This window comes from Corvus brachyrhynchos, unplaced genomic scaffold, assembly GCF_000691975.1.
Source record: "Corvus brachyrhynchos isolate BGI_N302 unplaced genomic scaffold, ASM69197v1 scaffold116, whole genome shotgun sequence".
Taxonomy (NCBI): Eukaryota; Metazoa; Chordata; class Aves; order Passeriformes; family Corvidae; genus Corvus; species Corvus brachyrhynchos.
Window position 1 is genome coordinate 787,142 of NW_008240221.1, and position 14,877 is coordinate 802,018.

Below are 14,877 nucleotides of genomic sequence, written 5' to 3' on the forward strand. Positions count from 1 at the left end.
ATGGCAAAGTGCTGTGTAAAGAGAGAAGTTGGCACTTCTTGAAAAAAAATAAACCAAATAAAATGTTTCTTTTCCAAGCTTCTCCTCTGCTAAGTGAGCTAGAATATAAGGACATTTAGTTATAATACTAAGAAAATGAAATATGGAATACATTCTTCTCCCTTCACCATCCCCAAAATCTAAATCTTCATTATCTAACAATTTACAATGAGCTACATCTGCAGAACTGCATAGCTGCATTTGAAAATCCCAAAGGCCTAGTGCAATTCCTAACAGATGTATCACTGCTTTCACACAAAGGGGAATACTGTGGCCCTCTAACCACAAGAAATACATCAAGTTATATCTCTGGTGATGGCTATAGCGTCTGGTGATGATATCATGCGCCAACTAGTTTTTTCAGCATCTTACATGGACCTAGAATTAGGCCTGTCTGTGAAGCTCAGCAGAGAATTGCACTACAGTTCACTTTTTACTGACTTTTCAGAAATGTTTTGGAACATTTCATTGAAATGATAATGCATTTATAGAGTTTATTATTTAATAAGCCATTTGTCATCCTTACATCATGGATATAATCCAGACATTAGGTTTACAGGCAATGTCTACCTATGTTAGACTCAAAATTGCTCTGCTGGTGCAGACATGCTTGATTTTTCCAGCTAAGCCCAATGTGGATACAAAGTGGGAGTGAGACGAGCAAACTTGGATGAAAATCTAATGGGAGTAGAAGGATTAAGATGAGCAGTTAAGGATACAAGGAGGGGGTAAAGAGCAAGCAACCAAGGTGGCAATGCAGTAGAGAAGGCAAACTGAAGGGTGCATCAGAGAAGTGACAGCAGGGCTAGATCCAAACAGGGATTGTCAGCTAATGTAGAAATTACATAGAGCTGTAGTCTTCAAGCAGCTCATGTAATTGCCAGTTATCCCAGGCATTATCTAGTCCATTGGTTTTTAGATATCTAAAAATTGCCACTCTTTAAAACTGATTGGCCTGTTTGTGCTAACGTTTTGGAAAGTGCTAGCTAGAAAGTGAGATGGGAATGTGCCGGTTCTTTCTAACAAAAACTCCCGTTTGCAGGTATGAAGCCTGGCATTGTTTCATTTACTGTCATACAGAGCTTCATCAGTCTGATCCCTTGGAGTCAGCTGCATGTCTGCATCACTGCCCTGGCCTACAATCAAGTGTTCTTGCATGCAGAAGAGCCTAGCCTGTGGATAAATTTGTTCTCAAGTCCGTGAATTTTCTCTGTCTTCCTTCCATGAACATTTAATATTAGACACCGCCTAGTTCTCAGCCTCTCAAGCATAATGAGCTACATATGCAAAACTGCGTTGCTGCATCACTCCTCTGCCACTTTAGAAGCCATCAAATTACTGTCAAAGCACTAAAAAAATTAAAAGTCTCAGTAGATTTTTAAATTAAGTATTATCAAGTAGCTGAGAATTAGCACTAGCATGCCTTTTCCCACTTACATAAAAGAAAATGTCCCTTTGGGTTAGTGTGGGTTGTTCACAGTTAAGCATATTCTTTTATCATATAGCCCATTTTTAGTTTCTTAACTGTCATGGTGCATTATATTAATATCCAATATCATGTCTTCCTCTGACCATAATTTTAGTGGTAATTCTCAAAAAGTAGCTATCTTCAGACAGATTTCTACTCACTGGAAAAATACTATGTTGATTGTGTGTCTACCATTGTAGACAGTAAATTCTGTCAACAGCATCTAGATAACTACAAATGGTTGTTCTTCCTACTGGGAGTATATATAAATACAAATTTACTTTTTATGTTAGGAAATCAAGCAGTTAATGCTCACTCAGAAAATTTGCCACAGGGTAACAAGATCACTGGTGATTATCATATAAATCTTTTAGTAAAAACATCCATGCAAACTAGATAAGGAATTCGAAGACAGATAGTAATGGTATATCTAAGAAATACTTTGCTTGATTCTACCTATGCACAACTTTTTACAGGGAAATCTCTAGTTGAAATTCTTAAATGGAATTAAAGCTTCCTTCTTTTGGAGGAAGGGAATGAAAATATAATTCATGCTAAAAAGATATACCTATCTTCAGTCAGAAGAATTTGAATTCAGCTGTGAAATTAGCCCACCTCTCATCCTTCATTAGATACCTTTATGAAAGGGGTATCTCTACAACTTTATCGAGAAGTCTTGACAAAGAACTTGGAAGAAACAAACTTGTTGTTGAGGACGATTGAACACTGCATGGCTGCAGAAGCTGTAGTGTTTTGAGAAAGTAGAAGCACATCTTGTCTGATTCCATGTTTGCCTGGGAAAATTTAAGGAAAGGAAAGATGCCAACAGGATGTGAAGACAACATTTTCAGATGAATTTAGGATGAAGATTGTCTGAGAAGATCAGAAATTCTAATGGAAGGTGGAATTTAAGACTCATCCAACATCTCAGAAAATTAAACTGATGAAAACTTATTTCTATCTGCTAGCAGAGACAATATGCTTGTCTGTGCCTTGTCTGATGATGATTTCTAGTTCCCTGGGGTTCAGTGAAATTCTGGGATGTTCTATAATTGCTTTCAAACTATATTAACTGGCATTTTTCCTTCCGTTTAGTTTCAGATGGGTAATCTGATGTTCAAGTGATTTGAGGATTTATTTTTAAGGGCCTAGGCTGACAGGAATTAAATATGCACAAGTATGATCTCACTAATTCTTCACATGCCTAACTCCATCTACATGAGAGGAAGGAAGAAAGGACAGGGAACTCTAAATCTCCACTACAGAGCAGCTGGTAGGAAATGACAGGCCCTGCAAGGCCATTATCAGCCACTCCCAGCCCTGGAAAACTTCTGTCATAATCAGATCATCTAAGAGTCAGCTTCCACTTCTGGTTAAAAGTTCATGGAGGTGTTGTATATGGTAGATTTGTCTTCCTTTGATCAACCAAACTCTTACTCAAAATAAAGGCAAAGATCACCAAAATGAAAAACAAAGAGGGAAAGGAAATAACACACAAGAAGGAACAACAGTAAGCTTTCTATGAGACACAACAGGCCACCAGTGAGCTTTGGAGATTTTCAAAGTCTTTAAGAGGCCTCCATTATTATGTCTTTCTCACAGATGGGGGACTTAAATATTGAGAGCATAATTAATGCCTGAGCATGCCAAAAGCTAACTCAAGAACAAAACCAACCTGTTTCTTATCTTCAAGACCATCCTGCCTTCAATCAATTGTTCCAAATCTAGCCACACAATAGTTAAATGTTTTTCCCTCTGTCTACCTTGATCCAGAATATTTTTTATGATCAAGATGTCAAATAGTATCAATGTAGAATCCAACAACTCTGGAGACAGGAGGGTGAGCATCTCCATTAGCCAAGTCTCCTCTCCAATGTGTTTAAGAGGAAAACCTCCTCCTAAATTCCATTTAACTGATTAGGCTAACTCACAGCTTGACTGGTAGAGCTGAAAACCATTTTCTTCCTTTCTTATTCTAGTTTGGGCAACTAATTCTACCTCTGACATTTACTTTTTAAAAAACATTTTATTTTAATTCAATCATGTATATAAAACACATTTTTTAAAAAAAGGATATATTATGCAGACTGTAGAGTACTCCCAAACAGTTCATTTCCACTTCTCAGGTCTCTGTTGCCTTCAGGTCAGAGAAACAGAATGGTAATAGAAAATAGAAACTCCAGTTAATGAAAAGCAATGAATATATGGATAAATACGTAAAAAATAACTATTAATATCAGATACTAGGAACAAGACTCCTAATCAGAATAATACTATGTGCTGGTTTTGGCTGAAGTAGAGTTAATTTTCTTCCCGGTGGGTGGTATGGGGCTGTGTTCTGGATCTGTGCTGAACACAGGGTTGATAATATAGAGATGTTTTGGTTATTGCTGAGCAGGGCTTACACAGAGCCAGAGCCTTTTCTGCTTTCCATGCTGCCACACTGGTGAGGAGGCTGGGGCTGAACAGGAGGTTGGGAGGAGACACAGCCAGGACAGGTGATCCAGACTGACCAGAGGGATATTCGAAACCATACAACATCATGCTCAGTATATCGAGTGGGGGGAGGAAGGAAGAAGAGGGAACGTTTGTCTTCTCAAGTCATCGTTGTGTGCGATGGGGCCCTGCCCTCCTGGAGATGGCAGAACACCTGCCTGACGTTGGGAACCAGTGAATTCATTCTTTGTTTTGCTTTGCTTTCCCTATTAAACTGTCTTTATCTCAACACATAAGTTTTCTAGCTTTTTTTGTAGCTTTTACCCTTCTGACCCTCTCCCTGAACCCCCTGGAGGGGGAGTGAGTAAGAGGCTGAGTGGGGCTTGGTTGGTGGATGGGGCGAAACCATGACATCCTGTCATGATAAAATCATTAGCAAAGGAGTATACAATTTATACACAGTAATTGCAACTTATTACCTAAACCCACCTGCTTTAAATACTGCGGGTAGTTCTTACATGGTGGTATTCTTTTCACAAAGAACAGGACTTTCTAGATGATGAGGAGTGAATCAGCATTTACATAAAGCAGGTATGATGCACTTAGATACGCTGCAACTCTTGAAAATGAACGATTTAATATATATTTATTTTTGTGCATCCTGAACTCACTTTTGGGTAAATTTTACCATGGACTGGACAAATTAATGTCTTCAGGTTGCTTCAGGGATTATTCCACACTCTGAGGAATTGAATAGGGTAGCTCAATGTTCAATGGCCATTTTTCTCCTCCCAAAATTGCATTCTATTTAAACCACCTCAAAAAATCCCTTCCTTCCATTTTTCCAAACCTTTCTTTCAAAATAATTGTGAATTGTTGCCATGTTTGGACACTTCACGATGGTTGTTTGGCAAAAGGTCTGTCAACTCCCTTAGGAAACCAGTCCCCAAGGGATCATAAATGCTGGTTTTCTCTTACATCCATCCCCTTTGACAGAACACTTTAGCGAGGATTTTGGATCATTTGCTTAGGTACAGGGTCACCAGTGTCATGCAATAGAGAGTCATGTGGACTATAGAGGTCACTAGATAGGCATAAGAAATTATATGCAATATATTAGAAATAAATACACATAGAAATAAATACACATACATATACTTAGAAATAAATACACATAATCACTACAGTCACAGAAGATTTTAACTCATATTAATATATTTCATAATTAAAAGAAAATACATGTAATAAAGGAATACCATTTTCAGTGGACATTTCCTTCCTGCCTACAGCTGGAAATTCATGTATTCTCTATAGATATTTTAACTAATTGGCTCTCAAGTTTACAAGACAAAAGGGAAGGCAATCTCTGATTGCCAGAGGTTTTATTCAGGGCCCAAGAGAGAAAAGTATTCATGTAAGTCATGGTCCTGTGCATACTTCCTTGGTGTGCTGTGCCAAGACTGATGTAACAAGCTTTGGGAATCTTCACTGAAGACCCGAATGTGCTGAGATACGAGATAGCAGCCATCATCCTGACAGTCTGGCAAGCTGTCTAGAAGAATTCTCTGAATCTGCTGGGAGAGTTAAAGTATCCTCTGAAGAGTGAAGGATTTCCTGATATCTGGCCTAAATCACAAAAGTTAGTTTTTACATGGATTCCAATTTCCTTTGTAGCTAGCACTCACAAGGATGGACCTTGTGTAAAAAAAACTACCTAGAAAACAAAATTTAAAAATATTTTCTAGGATAATATCACCAAGCTTTTTATTGGTGTCCTGTAAAAGGAATTCATTTAGTGAAATCTTGTCTTTAAATTGTAGTCACGTATTATCCCTGGCAATCTTATTAGGGAAGATTTCTAGAAACTGCTTCCCTAAGACCATACCTTATTAAGAACTTAAATTGTAAGTACTTAAATATTTTTCTATAATCCCATAGGAAAATTAATGTGATGATTTTAAAACAGCTGAAATGAGCTGGCACAGTCACTGGCATCAGCTTTCTTCAGACCAGACTTAGTACTAGAATCTTGTTTACTTTGCAAGCACCTGTGAAAGTAATACTGTAACATTTTCCATGAAAGTCTGGGATTAACAGTCTAGTTTGTATTTAGTAATAAGCAGTCAACTAGTCAAGATTTGGTTTACAAAATAACTGTGTCATTGTTGTGGCGTTTCCATTTTCTTCGGTTCTGTCCCTTTTATATTTACTATTTAAAGTAGTAATTAATTTTAAAAATACCATTTAAGCAACTTTTCTATACATAAATATTCTAATATTCAAAATAATAAATATTATGGATTTTAAGATGGCCATAGTTAAATACTGCTAATGTGAATGCTTCTATAAGACAGGTGAGATGGTTTGCAGTGTTTCTAGTGGAGAAGAAAAATCATAACCAGTAATTCAGCACAGAACGGAGACATACTCCTTTCTAATAGCTTGTAAACAAGTGATGCCACAAAACCCACCAAGACTGGTACTTACTTGCAGTGTTAGTCTCAACAGAGACACCGAGGCTTGAATGAACTCAGGTCTTCATCTGTGTCTGAGTAATTTTCCAGAGCTGTGGTGGAGTTCAGAGGCGGTGGGAAGTTCTCACATCTGCCAACCATGGCTGTTCTGCAGGCCAAGGCATTTTATTTTCCAGTGGTGCAAATCCAGCACTAAAATATGCAAAATTCCTGACCACAGCTATAGCTTCATGTAGCCCAAACTCTTTAAACTTCTAATATAAACAGTTTCCCCAGCCATATTTTTCTGCTCTTTCATAAGTGTGGGCTATTCTTGTTTTAATCTAATTTAAATTGGAGACAGAACTAAGGTCTGCAATACAGGGAAGCTGAAAGGGAAAGGAGAGACAAGATTATCACTAGGAACACACAACCTGCACTATGTGTTACTACAATGTCAATCCTAACTTTCTATCAAAGCCTCTGTCTTGTACCTTTAAATAGCGCATCAAGAGTGAAGCAAACAGCAGCAGATATGGGGAATAAAAAAGCCAGAGACCATCACCAGCTTTTTTTTGTTTGTGAACATCTTCTCACCACAGAAGGGAAGCAGCAGCTCAGCCTTCATTTGTTTTTCCTTAGTTTCTTATTCTCTCAAGTGTGGTCAGTCATACTTGGCTAATTATTGCTACAAAGAATCTACAAGATGGATTCACCTGTAGCTGCATCAGGACATCTATACCAGATTAAATAACTTGAAAGCTTAACTAAATTACTTCCTATAAAGAAAATTAAAACAATTACTGATAAATCTGGCGTACTTTCTAGACTATTTATCTGCTTAGAGTAACATAATTAAATGCAAAATCATTCATGGAGGAATAAAGAATGTGACTCCTGATAAAAAAATTCAGGCCTATAAAATAGCTAAAAGCATCTCTAAGATCTGGCTGAACATGAATACTTGGTGTCCTTTAGTTAATCTTAAACTGCAAATGGCACCCATCTAAACCTTGTAGTTTTCAAATTAAAAAAAAAGAAGGCTGAGCTATTTTAAAAGTGAAACTATGGGTTGGGACGAGCAGTTCAGTAGCAGAATACAAAACTATTGCAGGCTGAATTTTTTTTGTGAGAGTAAGTAACCTCCTATTACACTTTAAATTATGGTGGTGCAAAACATTTTAAAAATTTTCATCAAGACAGGAAGTCTTTTTAAGTCACTATTCAAACACAAGATAGTGTTTTCATGTAAGAAACTCTGGACGAATTGAGTTTTTTAGACAAGGCAACAGTGGCTTCTTGGCGCTTTAAAAGTCTGATAATCTAAAGCAAAAGGTAGGAGCTATGCCCCTCCAATGTGCAAAATCCTTGAACTCAAAAATGTAAGGTGATGTTTTCTGATATATGTCAGCAGATCAAATAAAAAATACTAGCTGCTTGTGAGGTAGGATTTGGGGTAACAGTAGCATTCCACCACAGAAAAAAAAAAAAAGAACATAAGATGAAGGTTTTAAAATCTACATTAACATTTGCCTGTAGCAGAAACAAGCTGTCCTTTTCTGACTGCAAGGCACCTATTGTTTGTTATTGCCTGAATTGATTGTTGATATGAAAGAAAACCAAAGTAATCTCACAGCAAAATTATATACTCTCAATATAAGAGAATAGCTTGGCAACATGTAAGTCTGTATGCATTCATGCCAAGACATTTCAGATTGAAGGAAACATTTATTACACTTCTACAATGTCTCCAGTCTGCTGCAATACCTTCAAGAGAGCTATTTCCACAAAGCCTAATTTAAAAAAAAAACCTTTTCCATGACAGCATTTGAGCTTTTAAATAAAAATGTAGATTGCTAAACAACTGATTTTCACCCAGAGGTAGAGAAAATCATTGATTAAAACAGCTTGAGTATTCCGTCAGCAGCTGGAATTGCTCTCTATACATGAAAGTTGTCACACTTACCTCTCAGGTGTAGCAAGAAGATGGCTTTCTACAAAAAGGGTGACCTAGGAAAGAGCAAGCTCTCAGTTTGGTGTCTCCCAGCAGAGTTCCATGGAAGTGTGAAAACTGTGTTACTGAAATCCATAACTAACAGTGCCAAATCTGTCACCCAAGCCCAGGAACCCCAGTATTTCCCCAGTACCCCTTTGGGCAATGTTTTTAACTGGCTGACTCTGAGTCCTCCTCTGAAGCATTTCATTCAGGCCTCTCTTGTCCTTGTTCACCAGACAGGACCTGCCATTCTGGGTCAGGCTGATGATTTGCTCCAATAACCTTCAGTCCTGGGTTAATATTTAAGTCCCTTAGCTGTGAAAGCAGGCAGGACAGGAGAAAAAAAAATTTTAAACAAAGATCTTCATTGCAAGAGAGGCAATTCCTCGGAGTGGAGGTAGGGGACTAAAAGCATGCCTTACTATCACTAGTAGCCAGCTCAATAAATGGTGAAATTGCTTCCCAGTGCCTCAGGACTCTCTATTGCAGTCTAGTATATGTGTTGCTTTGGTATAATTAATCTGTTCATATATTCCTAGTGAATTTTTCCATCTGCCTGAAAAAATTCAGAGGCCTTGGCAAAATCTTTCCTTTTTTCTACCTGCCAAAACAAAGCAACAGTTTATTTCCTTTTCTCTGTACAATTCCTAATTACTTTATTTTCCCCCTCTGCACACCTTTTTCATGCTTATCTCTACGAAAAGAGACATGAAGCACTTTGCCATTTCAATTCTTGGAATGGCTGCACATCAGATTAACCACTTACAGCATCTCATAAAGATATAAGTAGATAATGAGATTTGTTTTGGCAACTCAGCACGACTTGTGAGAATGTAAAATTGTATCACTGAGGGAGGCATCAGAAAGACACAAACGTCTTTACCGAATGCAACAATTAAGTTTATTCCTTTCTTGCAGGAATTGCTGTTCTATTTCTGAATCTAAATAGATACTCAATTCAGAGCTTTTCAGCTAAACACAGCTAGCCAGATCTTCTTGTTACTTAAGACATATCTGATCTGTACTGTGCTCCATCTGTTAGCAGGCTGTAATGCTTAAGCCCCATGAATGACCATTCATAACACTGCCAGCTGGATGGCAAATACATCAGGCCCAAAAGAAAAGGAGAAGTATGCTGGAGGTGCAGAGGCTTCCTTGCCATGTCATAGCAGGGTAAGTGGGGAAAAAAAGAAAAGTAAAGGAACTACGTAATGAAAGACAGGACTCGAGGAAATGGCATGAAGCTGAGTCAGGGAGGTTTAAGATGGGTATCAGAAAAAGGTTCTTCACCCAGAGGGTGGCTGGGCACTGGAACAGGCTCCCCAGGGAGCCTGACAGAGTTCAAGAAGTGTTTGGACAATGCCCTTGGGCACATGGTGTGACTCTTGGGAATGCAGGGCCAGGAATTAGGCTCAGTGATCCTTGTGGGTGCCTTCTAACTCAGCTGAGTATATGGTTCGATGAACTAAGCAGCCAGGACAATTGCAAAACAACAGTCTGATATTCTTAGTATGTCTGCTTTAAAATATGCTATTAAACAACAGTGTTGCCTTTTCATGACTCAGTACAATCTCCTGATTAGGTACATCATAATGCAACAGCTGGTCAGGACAGTATTAGTATCTAGCAATTTATCAAAGCCTATTTTTTGGAACTTCAGCAAATAATCTAAAAAATACACTTACAAGAAGAAATCACTTGAAATTTACTTGGAAATGTGGCCCATTTTATTTTAACTGAAAAGCATTCATTATACAGTGCAAACAGCTCTTTGGTAAATTTACTGGTTAAAATAACAACAACAATGACTTTGTTTTAGGTAACATTAAAAAAAGAAAATAAATATGTACAATTTGCATCATATTACAGCAATATTCTCACAATGGATACTGAGGAAATGGTCATCTAGCCATTGGCCACTGTTTCAGAAATGTTAAAATCAACATTGATTCTAGAGACACTGCAATAAAACTGAACTAGTATAATCCATGACTGATTACATTTTAGACTGTGGATAAAGACCTGGTTTTCCTGATTTATAAGCAGATGGATGGTGGAAAATAACTCAATATTACACTTGTTACACTTGTTTAAGCATATCCAGACTCCTAAGCCCATTTTATTTACCATATGAATAAACAGTGAACAACGAAGAAAACCTCCCACTTTACTCTGGAGGCTGGAGAAAAGGAACAATCAGATATAAGGTACTATTTTACAATGTATAAATGGAAACTCTCTTCTCCTATAAGCGGAAATCTTGAGAAAGTTTATTTAAAGCAAAATTGAAAAGGAAGAATGCAAGTAGTAACCAGTTGGATGCACTACTGCCTTATTTAACTGTTTGGACAGTTAAGTTACATTTGGTTTAGCTCTGCAACCCTTCCTCTTTGAGGAATTTCTGCTATAGGTCAATGGGAGTTCCATCTGAGTTGGAATTACAGGACGAGACATGTGGTTTGGACTCTCAACAAAAGTCAACAAAATACCAGAGTATCAAAGAAATACAAGAATGACAATTTTCAGGAACCATATGATACTCAAACATGCTCGCCACACACAATTTCTAGAAGTATTAACAAAGAATATTACATAAAACATTGTATATAAAATCAATTAAAATATTCTCAAAAATATAAATTGCAATTCCATGTGTACCACACACCTTTAACACAGCACTCACATGTACGTATTGCTTCCACCATAGCATGAAACAAAGTTTCTGTAGTAAGCTTTAAAGTTACACAAAAGTTTGAATGTGTGTCATGGTAATAGTTTATCAAATTAGAAATTATTAATGTTAGTAGAGAAATTATGTGCCAAAATATGATAGTGGATTTCATATTGCTGTGCTAGGTTAGTTATTAGATAGGTATTTGTTCTACCATGCAATAATTAAGTACTCAGTCTGTTTGCATAATCTGAAATATTTAACATATGAAGATTTAATTTTGTGCAGATTTATTTGATACCCCAGTCTCTGTCCCTTGATTTTGAATGCTTAAACTCAGAAGTCAGTGAATTATGCAACTAGCTCTGGTTCTAGCTAGTCCTGATTTAGGACTAAAGGACAGAGCAATAACCTCTAGCAAATTAAGTATTCAGGGAAACAATCAATTCTGAATTAACACAAAAAAAAGCTGTAAAATGAGGTATGATAGTTGTCCTTCACTCAATATAATTCCTGGTCAAAAATATGCAGTTTGCATTCTAAAAAGTACATAACTTTGAAATGCTAGTGTAGACATATATTCTATAATGTTCAACATTTAAATGGGCGATGAAGTCCACTGGCAGACCATTTTTAACATGAATGACAAAAATATTGAGGTAAAAATATATATTCATTAGATGAAACTGAAAAAAAAAAATAAAAATCAAATACCTTATCAGAAAAAGTAGTCAATCCACAATTAATCATGCTGCTTGATTTTGATTTTTCTTTTTTTCAACAGTGCCACAATATAATCAGGAACATATGTCTATTGGCGATATGTACAATGAATCAGTAGGAATCTTTGTATACAAAATGGCATGTGACATCTTTTCACATTTTCAAAACAGGGCCATACAATTACAAGAGCTGATCTGAGATCAAGAGAAGCATGCTTTAAAACTGACCTGGATGGTTATGTTACAAAGATTTAAAATAAATGAAACAAACAAACAAAAAAATGTTGTCAAGTAATTACGTATGTTTTGACAAAAAGGATTATGTTAATTTTTAAGATCAAATGCTACTCTGTCATGCATGTTTCCCTAGAATGAGGAACACTGTCAATTACATCTATAATACACATTCAGTTGTTTTTTCTTTCTTCCAATTACAGTTATTTATATTTCCTTACTAATTCTAGCTTTTTTTGCTTTGAAAATTTTGATTTATTTTGCTCCTTGAATTAAGGAAAGGATGTTGAAAGGCGTCAAGTAGCTTTGTTTATTTCAGCGCTGGTTCAGACCCAGCAGTGATAGTGTGATTTAACAGAATTTCCATGCATTGATGTTTGCAGAAACTGGCCTGCTGTGACATTGCTACAGGCACAGTGACCTTGTGTTTTCCTTTTCCTGGCATTTTACTAAATAACAGCAAAGAGCTAAGTATCAACACAGACTGGTACTAGAAAGGGATGGTAAACTTTTAATGTTGCTAAGTAAAGACAGGAAACAAAGTGTTTATTTCAGAGTAAATCCTAAACCCAGTCATTTTGGGTACCTAAAACTACCTGACAGTGTTCTTTTAAAGTAGCACCAGTTTGAGTTTCTCTAACCTGAGAAGTATAACACACAATTAACTTTGACCTGTTTGCTAATTTCCCTTTCGTTAAGTTTTGCATTGTGATTTACCTTCATGGGCAGAAAATAAAATGATACATTATGTTATACTGTTACAGCACCATTAGAATATTGTAAATCTTGGTTTCTTGCTGTTGTTAGGACTGTAGTTACCTGTTTTTGCCATCAGCAGGCACTGATATGATTTGAGGAGTATGCACCCTAAATTCTTAAAAAGGAGACTTATGGCTTCTTTTTATTAGTATTTTGTTGTAAGCAGACTGGACAGCAATCTCCTTTTCCCTTCACAGGTGCTTCGCAGTCAGCTGGCGGGCATGATTCTACAAAACAGGTAATCTGACCAACCTGTGCCAGGAAAAAAATAACAGAACAAAAACATACTTAGCTACATATTCCAAACAAGAAATACATTTTTTATGTTATTGCAGAACATATTCTCATTCATTCTCTGTAAGAACCTGACTAATACTATAACCCCACATAGTTTGTTTCAATATCAACTTACTTTGAGAAGGTTAAGGCACTCTCTGTATTACCACATCTTTTTGATAAAGCAGCACATATGCTTTTGTCTAACATTCAGGTGAGACTGGGGTACCAAGCACTAACATACTTTTTCTACTACCTTTTAAAAATTTTCTCTCTGATAGAAGAAAATTACAGTCTAGCACTAAGTCAGATGAACTTTTATTGATTTTTATGCATTTTTTTTGACTTCTTCATTAAGCGTCTCGCTTTGCAGTTAATTTCACCCGTATAGCTTTACATAAATGAAAACAGAAATATAATAAAAATAGATAATGGCTGGATTGAAAAACAATGTCCAGGGCCGGAATATCTGAATAATATAATTTTCTGTACAAAATAACTGAAGATCCATAAAAAGAAATTTGCAAGTATTACCCAGAAATTAGCAGGCACAAAACTGGAACTGCTGGCTTAGAAACAGAATTATAATTTCTATCTCAAAGTGAATTTCCACATACTTACTTTGCATTCACACAAAGTACAAGGGTCCCTTTTCCAGGTTTCATTGCTGGAATATGATTTACCCTCTTCATCAGTGCAATCAGAATTACTGAGGCGTGATTCAAGTTTTTTTATCTGAAAACATTTAAAAAAGTAAAGTAACTGAATCAAAGAAAGGTTTTTATTTGTGTAAAGTATTCTGTCTTTTCCCTTATGCTACATGCTATATAATCCTTGTTATACTTGTTTGGGTTTTTCTTCTCACTACTTAGTTTTTATAATGCTAAAAGATTAAAAACAGGTAAAACATATGGAGATAGTCTTTCAAAAGAAAGCTAACAGAAAATACATCTTTCCTACCATTGGAATATTCACCTAGAGCATACAAAGATTAAAAACCTACATGTTTCATATACAGAAAACCAAATTTAAACTGTCAAAAATGTTTTGGAAAGGAGGTGAGTTTTAAAATTTCTTTTAAACACCTTAATTTAAAATATTTACTTGAATTTTTTATTAACTTCTGTATAGTGTACATTTTAAAAATGGGATTCCACTATGGCTGAATAGAGTTTACCTGCAAACATTGTGAAGTCTTCTCTAAGTGATCTAGATTTTACCTATGTTTACAGCTGTAGTCTGGCATATTACTTCTTATGAAGTCTACATTTTAATCATTGCTTTACACGGATTGCATAAGTTTCAAATGGTAAAAAAGATTTTATTAAAACAACACACAAATTTTTAGAGAAGGATTAATTCTGTGTTTAGTATACAATGGTTACACAAGGCTTCAGGTTCAAAAGTCAAGTGGGTCCAGCTGTAGAATATTTCAGTATGATTTCAAAAGAACACAGAAATCAAGAATAATAACACACAATGTTCTATGTTGGTTTTTGTTTGAGATATTATGTGGTAGGTTTTGTCTGCAGGGGATGTCTAAATATTAAAAATGTAAGATGTTAGGAAAACATTATTAATTAAATCTACAATTAGACTTGATAGACTAGAATTAGTTCATGATAGTATCTTACCTGATTTCTGAGGCTTGAAATAGTTTTTTGCATTTCCAAAACAAATTCTTTGAAGTCATTCACTGCGGGTACATTTCTGTTTTCATTAGATGCTGATGTGGCATTACGAAAATATTTACTCTGTTTCACAGAACTAAAACAAATGAATGCCAAGTCAGGATATTCATCTAACTCATTTTTATTTGGCTA

The 14,877-nt window shown here is 36.1% G+C and overlaps 1 protein-coding gene and 1 long non-coding RNA gene across 2 annotated transcripts in view; both read right to left on the reverse strand.

Moving 5' to 3' along the window:
* Positions 1-281: 281 nt before the first annotated feature.
* On the reverse strand, positions 282-8,408 carry LOC108449314. Its single transcript, XR_001865474.1, has 3 exons — positions 8,363-8,408; positions 6,431-6,785; positions 282-3,644 (listed from the first exon to the last, which is right to left on the reverse strand). It is a non-coding gene; the product is annotated as an uncharacterized LOC108449314 (long non-coding RNA).
* Positions 8,409-10,086: 1,678 nt separating this feature from the next.
* Positions 10,087-14,877, reverse strand: part of PXDN (peroxidasin) — a gene marked incomplete at its 5' end in the record, with an annotated part of 58,234 nt that continues 53,443 nt past the window's right edge. Inside the window, 3 exons of the mRNA XM_017745014.1 lie at positions 10,087-13,030; positions 13,676-13,789; positions 14,689-14,821. Coding sequence (XP_017600503.1) covers positions 12,908-13,030; positions 13,676-13,789; positions 14,689-14,821 — 370 coding nt within the window. The remainder of the gene's footprint in view (positions 13,031-13,675; positions 13,790-14,688; positions 14,822-14,877) is intronic.